At 38.6% G+C, this 12598-nt stretch overlaps 1 protein-coding gene across 1 annotated transcript; it reads right to left on the bottom strand.

Moving 5' to 3' along the window:
- Positions 1-3245: 3245 nt before the first annotated feature.
- Positions 3246-5392, bottom strand: LOC144716704 (nuclear transcription factor Y subunit B-4-like). Its single transcript, XM_078591919.1, has 3 exons — positions 4949-5392; positions 3790-3859; positions 3246-3408 (listed from the first exon to the last, which is right to left on the bottom strand). The coding sequence occupies exons 1-2, from the start codon at positions 5390-5392 to the stop codon at positions 3857-3859; spliced, it is 447 nt and encodes a 148-aa protein (XP_078448045.1). The 3' UTR covers positions 3246-3408; positions 3790-3856.
- Between the last annotated feature and the right edge of the window lie 7206 nt (positions 5393-12598).

Here is a 12598-nt window from a genome sequence, read left to right as displayed (position 1 = left end):
GGCTCGTGTGACACCACAGGGGAACGAATGAGAGCACGAGATGCAACGACATCAAATGAGACTCAGGATTAAAAATCAACACGAAGTATGCCAGAATTTGGTCTATTTGGGGGTAACTCAGAGGGTGACTCGAAGGATCAGGGCACGGTCAAGCTCCCAATTACTCGTACGTTCGACTCGAAAGTCGACCGGGTGAGGGATGGATACCGTCTATGAGGGTCCCAACCGTCACCGAAAGCGGGTGGATCCGACACCAAGAAAGAAAATTCTAACTTAAAATATTGTGGCTAAACCTATATTGCGCGATGAAACAGTCTGAGATCGGCACTAAAAGAGGCAATACTACAGTGAAATAAGGGGGTAGGACGACTGACTTGTGGATCCAAGATACCGGGTTAGGAGCCGAATGCACCTGGCGAGAGTGGGATGGCGTTTGGGCGATCTGGTGGAGTCCAGAATGCGATAGGGTCGCAGACTCGTAGAGTGTGTAGGGCACGAGCGGCGAGTCACTTATGACCGTGGAGATCGCGGCACGGTCAGGCATGCACAGGCAGCGTGCAGCTGGACTACTAACCACACAAAGGAAAAGCTCGAACATGGTGAGCAACCGAGGGGAAGGAGTGGAAGATCGACGCTGTCGCGGTATCAAGCAAAGATAATACCATGTGACACGGCCTTAGGAGGAGGGGAGCAGTCATGGCGACAGATCAGTAATGTTGAGGACCACGTTCACAACGTCGAAACCTAGAGAGTTAACCCTTAAGAGCGTGCTCGGATGCTTGTCGCCGAAGGCTCAAATCCAGCAGCGTGGTACATTCTCAGTTGCACTGTGGGCCCCATTGGTTGAAACCCAAGAGTACTCCAAGGATGGTAATGACATCCACGCAAGTAGGGTTCCCTGTAGTGAATACCAATTCCACAAGTGACGTCTTCATCTTCTTTGTTTTCTTTCAGGGGTGCAATCCAGAGGGCACATCGTCTTCCTCTGTACCATGGAGGGGGGGGGGACCGCTAGTCCGATAACTGCCCACAAAGACGCCCCATAGGAGAGGCACGTTTGGGGGGGGGGGCAGCGAACGTTGGAGTCGGCCCTTGGCACCTGCACGGGACTGGACAGAGGGCACCCACAACTTCGTTGTTGCAACAAGTGGGTGACCACTCCCGAGGTCCAGGGTGACAACCAAGGATGGTAATAACCATACATGGAAAGGATCTCCAAAAGACCATAAATGACGCGAATGCGGTTTCTCAAACCTGGTAGCAAAAACTTGGGTTCTTCACATCGTCTCAGGCTCCACGATGTGGCTGCTGATGAGTCTGGCCGTGCTCGACGGGATGGTCATCCATCAGACAAGAATGGAGTAGATGAAGAGAGAGTATACAATAAGAAATGAGAATAATGTCTAGTATTTAAACCCGCTTGCTTCAACGTGCAGTTTCCTTAAACCATTTTAATTAGTGGGATAATAGAATAGCAACATTGGGAAATAATCCTTAGTATATGATTGTCCTAAATATAAAAAAGTTATGTGGGTCCCTTGGCTTGCATACTAATGACATGGTGCATGATTGGTGTGTGGTGAAGTGGCATCTACATAAACAGGATTTCTGCCAAATTGTGACTCTTGGACTTCTTCAGTTCCCCTTTATTTCTAATATTAGACAAATGTTCTAAAACAATGTGTGAAAAGTTTGTTTCTCTTGTTTCCTCATACCATAACTTTACGACGAGTTTTTTTATGTCCAGAGATATGTGGTCTTCATTTGTCTTCTACAGACTCATTCCGCCGACGAAATGTTTGTTGAATGTTGACTAGGCCTGTCTAAGTGTACTATCCTTTTTACATATTAAACACTAACACATTAGGGCTATGAAAGGAGAACACATTAGAGCACCCACTATCATGTGTTGCAGCAGTTTCCCGGGTCTTCCAGCTCCCTGAGCCATAGAGGGAGCCACAAGCATGCTGGAGCCATTTCATTGTAATCAGATCACGTCCAAGGAGCTAGGTAACCTTAATTCGCTATCATGGCACCTACAAGTCTGCTCCTAACTACATATTTTATTTCAAATTCAAAACTGCTGCAGGTACAAGTGTACTCCTCAATAAACAGCTATATTAATGAAAATTTGTCTTGCTGATGTTCAATCAATCTTGCCCTCTTAATAAACCATGATATTCAGAATCAGGGCTTGACAGCTGTTACTGAATCGTTCACTAAGATATGCCCCTATCCCCGGTGGACCCTAATAACGTACATTCCGAATGGACGGAAATGAAGCGGGCTCACGAAGTGAACGTCACGAAACTGACCATCTCCCGAAATTGTTGTCGGACATTGAATTTGCCGACTTATCCTGCCGACATTTTTACCGCCACAGTTTGTCTTCCTTTGAATACCTCTGGCCCGGTTTCGTGCTTCTGGAGATTATAATCCAACAATCCCTTTGGCATTTTGCAGGCCGTGTAACCAAACCCTCTTCTACTGGGGTTAGCTTATACTTCATCCGGAGCTCTCGTCTTCAAGGCAAAAGCCATCTTCAATCGGAGTTTTAAGGTATTATTCCTCTCCCACCTTTCAAAGCATTTCGAGGTCTGAAAAAGCTGCAAGTTTTGCGGCAGAATGTCCAGAACCGAAGAAGTACAGACTTCCGGGTGTAACCGGATCGAATTTTCGGCAGACATCTGGTGTCCATCACTTCATCTAGACATCATTTATATGCTTATGGGTTTTAGACTAAAACTTTTAGGGAGAAGCTGCGAAACCATAAATTTTCAATCGAAGGGTGTTAAACCCACATGAAAATCTCCAAGGGGGAAATGGCATCAGCCAGATATTGTAGATTTTTAAGAAATTAGGTCTTATACATCCTTCTTTCTGGGAAATCGTAAAATATAAAACAGTTTGTGATGCTGATTAAGAGTATTTTTTGTCTAATTTTCCAAAATTGTGGTCAAGTGATTATTCATGTCGTCCGAAAATAACGTAGTGATTATTCATGTCAAGTGATTTGAGGTATATCAAATCTGTCAAGGAGATAACAATGCACCAGTCTGAAGAGGCGGACACCAGTCCGAAAATAAGCAGTCGACCGTTGTCCGCCTCTTCAGACTGGTGCACCCAGCTGTTTCCTTGAATTACTCGTAGAATGGTTTGAAAAAACAGATGTACAGGAGTAAAGAATCAGCGCAGTAAACTGTAGAAGATGCGTGGACAGGTGAAGCGTCTCCACTCGGTTTTACTTGCAATGTCACATGATCTTTTAGAAATGTATAAAACATCTGGAGTAACAATATTCTCGCTTATTGGGTACAACAATTATGCAAGCAAGAAATAACTTTAAAACTCCGCGTGAGACCCATCATCCGCCTGACTGCGGCTTTTGTTTTGCAGGAGTGAAGTCACCTGTACTCAAGATAAGCTATTACGATAGTTACCTCCTTGCCCAATTTTAAACACCGTGTTTCATATTGGCGTAAAATTAACTTCTCCATACTTTCTAATGATATCTTAGTTTTCCGTCAAGTGTAAGATTTAAAAGACAACCATGGAGAGACCGTAATTTGAATGAAAAAAATTTTATGTCTGGGAAATTATTGACAACATTAAAGCCGTGATTTTCAAAGTTTATGTTGCATTTTAAGCGGTCACAATTTTACAATTTAGTAATGAAAAGGTGCATCAGCCAGATAGAAATCAAGAAATTTAAGAGTTAAGAGAACATGATATGAGGATGCAATCCCATGGGCGACTCATATTCAAAATATTATGAAATCTATGTCTTACCTTCAGTTTCGCGTCTTGCACCAGCGTCACCGCAAATCTTCTCTCTTCATCGTCTACCCCTTGAGATTTACTGTTGCAGTAATCATGAGAGAACATATCTCTCAGATGAAAAGCAATCTTGGACTCCAAATAAAAGCCGAAAGGGGTTAAGCTGCTCATAATTAGTGTATGATATTTTTAAAGGGTTTTGATGCTTGGGAAAACCCTTTATTGGAACAAAATTTTTGTGCTTTGCTTTACGGAACTAATATCTATTATACAGGCAAGGGATATCGAGGCACTCAAATTCCATGTGGGGCGACTAAACAAAAAGATACGTGAGTTATTATTCAGGGAAAATTATCAAAGACAATGAGTTAGATACAACAAAAAAAAGTTTCAATTGGGAATTCCGGTTCTAACTGAAGTTTGTAGTTCGAAACGTCGTTGTATCACGATTTCTTTTTCTTGAAAAAAACAACACTCTCTTATAGCCAAGATGGTCCAACACAATGCTACCTTTGAAAGTAGTAAAAAGTATGTTGAGATGTTAGATGGAGCTTTCAATTAAAGCCTTCAATTGATGACAACATTTATTGTTTCTATGTTTTTCCTTTCACAAACTTTATCGCACTGAGAATCTTGATTCAAATAGTTAATCCTGCAGGCTAGTTATCATTCGTAGGCCACCACGAATTGTTCATGTACCTAAAAAAATGACGACTACAATCTTGGTTAGTGGTAATCTCTTCATTATGGTTACTCCGATGGATCAAAACTAAGGAAATCGTGAATCCACGGGAAAACGATTATTGAAAGGTACACATCAAATATGTAGGCAAAGTGGAAAAAGAAAGACAGGGAAGTTAGATGTCTACCCTGAAATGATGCAACCTCCCCTACAGGATGCAAATAACCCAAGCAAGATGGGTGTCTCCAGCTCGCACAAGAAAAGAACAAACGAAGAACATACTCATATTGTTAATGGGGATAACCAACATACTCATATGTTTTCGTTTTTAACAGCCTTGTTCCTCTAGAATGGGTCATATTTTGTTCAGTTGAAAGAAAGTATGATCGCCCGCAAGACGTGAATGTTGATATACGAATGAAGGATCACCAGGCAAGAAGCCACAAAAAATTAAAGAGGGAATGGATGGGATTTCTCCTTCCTTCTGACCTTGTTTCCTTCAAATAGCGGAACCGTTAGATTCTCTTCGTCCGTAGGACTGCCGTGGGAGGCGGCTGATTTCTCAAGCTCGTTGTCTCTATACTTCTGAAGATACCTCCTGACAGCCACGGCGTAGTTACTTAGCCCAAGATTCTCGAGAGCCCAGCAAATATCATCGCCGTTGATCGTCTCCCGGTTATCTTTCTGGCATTTGTCCGCGGCCTCGCTGTTCACGAAGCTGATGAACTCGGTGGCGGATTCTTGCACGGTCTGCCTCGCTTCCTGCGATAACCTGGCGTTACACGGCAAGATTTTCTCCATAATACGAACCACGTCTGTAATGGGTAGCTGCAGCTCGGCCTCCTCTCTGTTATCCTCGTTGCTCTCGAAGCTCCCCGTCAAACCAGAGGAATCGCCACTTTCGTTTGCGTTCCCTTCCGTGAAGCCTATCATCTCTTGGGCCAGGAAAGGGAAGATGAGAGGGGATGATATCTTTTACCTTCGCACTATTCGTTTGGTACATTTGTCACACGGGTATCCCTGTGCCGTATCTAATAACTTCTCACGATTGGTTGGAAAATAGAAATTTGTTCAAAATAATATTCTCAATTTTTGGTGAAAGGAAAGAGGAGTCGGAATGATTTACTTTCCTTTTTTAGGGCTTGGTCGCACGTTCTCTGAGAGATGAGTATTTTTACTTGGTCGGATAACTTCTGATTGTTGGTCTAAAAAGGGGATTTCGTCCCAAAGACTTTTGGGGGCTCCTAAAGGCCCTTTAAGGGTTTTCTTCTCGGGGTTCACGTAAACTGGCAACTATTTTGCGTTCTCGTTTGGGTGTTCAGAACGAGGTATTTATCTCGGTTTGATCTAACAATTTCCATCTGTTGAGATGTAAACCTTGACCTCCCTCTCTCCCTCTCTCTTTCTCTCTCTCCCTCTCCCTCTTCCTCTCTCCCTCTCTCTCACTCTCTCTCCTCCCTCTCTCTGTCCCTCTCTCACTCTATTTCTCTCTCTCTCTCTCTCTCTCTCTCTCTCTCTCTCTCTCTCTCTCTATCCCTCTCTCCCTCTCTATCCTCTCTCTCCTCCCTCGACCTCTGCCTCTCTCTCTCCGCTCTCTACCTCTTTCTTTCTCTCCCTCTCCCTCTCTCCCTCCGCCCCTCCCCCCCTCTCTCCCTCTCTCTCTCTCCCTCTCTATCCTCTCTCTCCTCAATCGACCTCTGCCTCTCTCTCTCTCCGCTCTCTACCTCTTTCTCTCTCTCTCCCTCTCCCTCCCTCCCTCCCTCCCCCTCTCTATCCCTCTCTCTCTCTCCCTCTATCCTTTCTCCCTCTCTCTCCTCCTCTCTCCTCCCTCTCTCTCTATCTCTCTCCCTCTCTCACTCTTCCCTCTATCCCTCTCACTCCCTCTCTCTCTCACTATCTCCCTTTTTCTCTCTCCCTCTCCCTCCCTCTCTGTCCTTCCTCTCCCTCTCACCTAATCTCACTCATTCTTCCTCTCTCTCTCTCACACACACACAGTCACTCTCACTCACTCTCCCTCTCTCTCTCTCTTTCACAGTCACTCGCAGTCCCTCGCGCTCACTCTCACTCACTCTCACCTCTCTCTCTCGTTCACTCTCCTCTCTCTCACACGCTCTCACTCACTCTCCCTCTTTCTCTCTCTGCCTCTTCCTCTCTCTTCTCTCCCTCCTCCCTCACTATCGCTCTCTTTCTCTCTCTCATTCTCTGTCTCTATCCATCTCTCCCTCTCCCCCTCCTTCTCTCCCTCCATCACTCTCTCTCTCTCTCTCTCTCTCTCTCTCTCTCTCTCTCTCTCTCTACCTCTTCCTCTCTTTCCCAGTGTCACCCGCTCTCCCTCTCTCTCTACCTGTTCCTCTCTCTTCCTCTCCCTTCTTCTATCCCTCTCTGCCTTTCTCTCTCTCCCTCTCTCCTCACTCTCTCTCCCCGCCTCTCCCCCTCTCCCTCTTTCTCTCTCTTTCTTTCTATCTATCTCTTTTCCTCAACACTACATTTTCTTACTTATTAGTTACTTTCATTGTGAATTGAAGGTCAGAAAGTTCCATAACATTTCAACCAAAAAATAACAATTTTATTCTTAAAAATATTACAGCCTATGAGAAAATTAAAGAGAATTTAAATATATAGGATAGGACTTAGAAAACTGTTTTATTTATGAAGTTTGAGTCAAAACATTAACTTAAAATATCCAAAAAGTTTTAAAAATATGAACTTCCTTTTAAAAAATAAATGATCTTAAGCCTTTTTAATATGCATTGATGATAACTTGAATGACAATAGACCTGTAAAATTTATTTAGAATCAAAATAAGCAAGTTTTATGGGATAATCACCTGGCACCCGATGAGAAGGAAATTTAGCATATTGATTGGATTAAATAGATCATTGATTAATTATTTCATATTTCAAGAGAGTTAATAAACATGGTTAGTCAATATGTGATTTTGGTCGAACGAAGTGATTAATTAAAATGATACATGGGCCTATAGGGCACACATAAGATTAACCGATTCTGGTGGATATTTGTCATGTTATAAGGCATTTTGGGAAAAGTTACTTTAATTGTTAGGAATAGTAGGGGGCACTAGTTTAGGTACACAGGCCACCTAAGGCTTGTTGTCCCTATTTTTTTCTTCTGTTTCTTTGCATGCACTCAACTCGAGGGTTTTGATGCTGTGGGAATATACAAGACAAATAATTAGAGTTAGAGAATAAAAATAAGAGATCTAAAAGCACTTTAATCGTGTGGACATGTCTAGTGCCCAAGCAGATCAAAGATTTGAAGATACTCTCCCAAGGAGCAACATAAGGGTGGAAAGAGTTCCCCACAAGGTAATCTATTTATCAATTTATTAATACATAAATTCTGAATTGATTTTCATCTATCATTGCATGAAATACTTTTTTACCTTTCAATCATAGCTTGAGAACCCAACAGAGGCTTAATCTCAACAATTAAGTTTCCCAAGAGATTGACCAAAAAACAGGTTAATAATTTATTTTAGCATTCGGGTTTTAGAAACATTACTCATAACAATTTATTACTTGCCAAAAAGGAATAATGGTTGAACAATGACGAGGCATCCAATGAGCATGTTTAAGTTTTAATCCTCATACTGTTCAAAATTGTTTTCTATTTGTAAGATATTTATTTTTATGTGAATTAGTGAATTCAATAAATACAGGAAAAACAAATGAAAATTAATTTTAAATAATTTACATATTACTAGAAAAAGATATTTTAATTGTTTACATTGCATTTGATTATTACAGATTTTGACTGAATATTGTAAAGTCAAAACAATAAAGTATAGTGACAACTTCCATTGATTTGGTGTGGTTTCTATTGAGCTTTGTTGGGTTTGGTGACTTGACTGAGTTAACTTTGTTGCGAACAACTAAACCTCATTGTGTAATATGCGGAAAAGGTAGAGCTCCATAAAAAACCTTTATAAAGGTTTTTGGATGAATTTTGATGTAATATGGTCCTTCTTATGATGACCTTAAACTTAATTCATGATAATTTAATAATACCTAAATGAGTTTTTTGATGATCATTTACTCCTGAATGGAGGAGTAGACATGGTACATTAAATAGCTCAAATATGCAAGGTAATGGATGAATTCTAGGACTTTCAGTGGCCTGAAATTCTTCAGATTTATCTTTCACCTTCACAACAGGGTCAGTTGAGTGTTCACTCAGAATTGGCAGTTGGCATTCATCCAAATAGCGAGACATATAGAATTATCTTCTAAACTTCTTAATTTGGTCAGATCCAATGGGCTTGGAGAAATTATAGATTTTATTTTTATGAATAAAATTTTCATCAGTAATTTTTGCATTCTTCTAAGTTACGAATCTCAATTTAATATCAAAAATATGTTATCATAATTCTACATTACTTGAAGAGTCAAATAAGTTTAGTCTTGAAAACTTAAAATAGGTACATCAAATAAAATATTTTTAGACTACTAGAATATTTATGATATTCATAAAAAAGTAATATTTATTGGATCCAAATTATCATTTTGAGATTCCGACACAAATTAATTAAAAAATATGATCATGAAATGAGTGAATATGTACTGTGCACATTGCCCCATCTCCACCTCCATACTGCTTGCGCATAATGAATGTGCTGTCTCACCTTCACCAGGAACCATTTATGTGAAGCAAGCATCACACATCATCCACCATCAACGTTGTCATCTGTCCTTCTATTTCGTGTATGCCTGTCCTCTCTGACCATGATTCTCACCAACATTACTTCTGTTATGAAATTGTTTGACATTTTCTTCTCCATCATATTCACCCTGTAGCTATATCTTATATTCTGTATCTTAGATTTCTTGTATGCTTTTCCATGAAAAGCCTAAATATATATTGGTTGATGTAAGGATTAAAAATACTAAGAATTGAGAACTGTGTTATGATATTAATATTAAATCTACATCGCTGTGATGGATAAAAACTATGATGGATGTTTGAGAGATTATTCATTGCAGCTTTTACAGGTTGTGAAAAACAGACTATCAAATAGGCATATAAAACTAGTATTAGATTAAGCATTTGAATATCATATTGCTGATAGGATAGTCTATCTTGAGCATTGGGATTCTTTTGTGTAGTTCCATGTGATTTCATTCCAACGCAAAATTATTTATATAGTTAAATATGTCACTTTAGAGTTATGATTCATGCAATCATATGTATAAGTTTCCTTGTAAAGAACTAATATGTATCAGATCTAAAGGGACAACTAAATGTTCAATCCGAAAGTCTTCAAATTTGTATATTTTTTCAATAATTTTTTTGGAATGTTCCATGGTAAAAAATAAAAATAAAACTAATTAAAATAACTTTGATTTGTTATGACTCAGTTTGGTTCATGACTGGTTTGCCAATTGATGAATGAGTTGGCTCATTGTTGGATGAGCTGAGCTGGTTGGATTGGTGGTTTTACTAATCATGGAAGAGCCATGTGGCCTACTACCTCATTAGCTGCTGGTTAATGTTGTTGTATTGGTCGATCACTCTTGGTTGTGGTGAGCCGCGGTGATGTGCAGTAATAAATTTGCTATAACTTGAGTAATCAGCTGAAATTTTGAACGTGACTTGAGGCATGTAAAAGCTTGATGTCCAGGCTATCTTCTGGAATGGTCGCCTAAAAACTGGAACAAAAAACCAACAATAAAATATATTAGATCACTCAAAACCTCTTTACCACAACCCCAAAAGGCTGAGTGGTGCATTTTCTCCAAGAATCATTATCAAATATAATTTCATCCCCCTCACTCATAAAAGGGAATAATGGATCAAATAAATACGATAAATTTAGACAGTAACAATAACTTGGGAAACATAAACCCCCAATTGGATACACTAAATAGGAATATGTTCAGATAGAAGTGCTATATCTCTCCTAGTAATCAAATTTTCAATTTTATGTCCAGCCTTGATAAAGATCCTTAATGATTTCAATTCAAAGATGACTTATAAAAACTCCATTATTGGTTAAATCCAGATTCCTGCATATATTTGATCTGATTATTTTTAGGGCTTTTAATAGGTTTGTAGATTGAACTTCTTTTGTTAGGCCTCACTTTTGTTATGCACACTTTTAATAGGTTTCTTTGTCCATAACGTATCTTGAGATTCTTTTTTTCTCTCATTTATGTCCAAAAGTCACCATTTAGTTCACCCAAGTCACATACATTTGAAATAAAACCTCCAATAAGATGTGAAAAAATCAATTTGACTCTAAGTCATGTAGGATTAGTATCAATAGATAATAATAGTAAAAATAGTAAAATAAATTATAATTTTCTTATTTGAAGCTTAAATGATAAATAGTTAGATTGGAAACATATAAAAGTAAATATAGTAAAATACGTTGTGTAAAGAAAGTTTGAATGTAAATTTGATTGACTATAATTTCTTTTATCAAATTCTCCTTTCTGTTCATTAAAATTTAGTGTCTTAATTTAGTGCTCATTGATGCGCTTGAAATATCAATTAAAAAACACCATGTGACACCATCCATCAGAATTTGAACATCAGAATTTGACATTTTCCAATAGTTAACCGCCCTCTTAGCTTAGGAAGCACTTGAGAAGAGGAGGAAGGGAGTCTTCCTTACCCCAAGTCTGTTGCTATGGATAAGAGTGCCCACAAGATTCTTAATGCATAAGGGGACCTGAAGGTAACATACTGCTCTCTCAATAGACGCTACTGAGTCACAGTTGCATGTACCTTTCTTCCCAAGTGGTTTGGGAATAGATATTTTTCTCGTCTTAATGAATAAAAAATATCATGTGGCTGTCAAAGGCACAAAGTGATGAGAACATTGTTACAGTTGAAAGCTAAATGTGAAGAAATAAGAGAAGGATTGATGACTCTAAAGAAAACTAAGTATTGATATCAAGGTGGAAAAGTGTAGAATTATTTAGATTGCTTATCCCCAAGATTTTGAGAAAAATGAGGATGTAAGAAAAATATTTGTAAAAGAAAATATTCAAAAAAACTGTCAAAATTTTGATAGGAACACATGCGCGCTTAAATAAAACATTGAGTGGAAAAACTCTACATACACATATTTTCTTGGATTTATTTTTATTTAATTTTATCTCATTTAGTTTTTTTAACTTAAGTTTATTTTCTAATTTTTATTGGGTGAACAAAAAATGGAGATAAAATAATGAAAAAATAGTCAAAATCATAAGAAAATGCAAGTAAAATATGCATGAACATCTAATGTGGTTTTTCCATTCAGTGTGAAATGTGCAAGACAAAGGCTGAAAATAATCACATAGAGAAATGTTGAGAAGACGAAGTCTGAGAACGTAGGGACATGCTCCACGTCAGAATAATGAGGTTCAGAAGAGGAAGACTAAAAATATTGAGGAGAATAACAGGGAAATTATGTTATAAGGATATCACAATAGGATGTTACGCAAACTTTGTGAAAAAAGGTATACAAAATAATAATGCTGGGCGATAGGGTTACTTAGCATTCCTCTGTCTATTGAGATATTGCAATGATTTCCGATCTGGCTATGTGATAACATGAAAATTAATAAATAAATCTCATACATATTATGTCAATTTATTCATATTTGGATATTTTCATGGTATAACCTGACAAATATAGCCTTTAGTATGATTTTATGATTTTTCCAGATTTCTTTTGGTATTTTTCCAGATTTTATTCCTAGATGGGTTATAAAATTGATGATGGAAAAACAGAAAAAAAATTAAAGAAGCACACTTCCACCTAGTTGGCCCGGAAGGACATATCTGCTTTTGAGGTCAAAACTGCTTGATTCTTGATCCAATTTCTAAGTTATTTCTTGATTCTTCAATTTCCTTCATGATTGTTACAAAACAGTCATAGTATGAGTCACATATTCAATACCCTAGACGGATTTTGAATGGTTAACTAAAATTATTTGTATTTCTAATCAATATCCAAGCATAAAAAACCTATCAAATATGTTATGAATGTCCACACTTGTAACGAATACGGATTCTCCAGCATGTTGGAAAAAAAGAAGAGAAGGTGTCTTGAGGAAGAACAAACTGTATATAAGAAAAATGACTATTGCAACTACAAATTAGGGTTCAAATATGTATACAAGTACTATT

Source organism: Wolffia australiana, chromosome 1, assembly GCF_029677425.1.
Source record: "Wolffia australiana isolate 7733 chromosome 1, ASM2967742v1".
NCBI classification, from domain to species: domain Eukaryota; kingdom Viridiplantae; phylum Streptophyta; class Magnoliopsida; order Alismatales; family Araceae; genus Wolffia; species Wolffia australiana.
The sequence above is the reverse complement of the archived record's forward strand: the minus strand, read 5'-3'. Positions and strand labels throughout refer to the sequence as shown.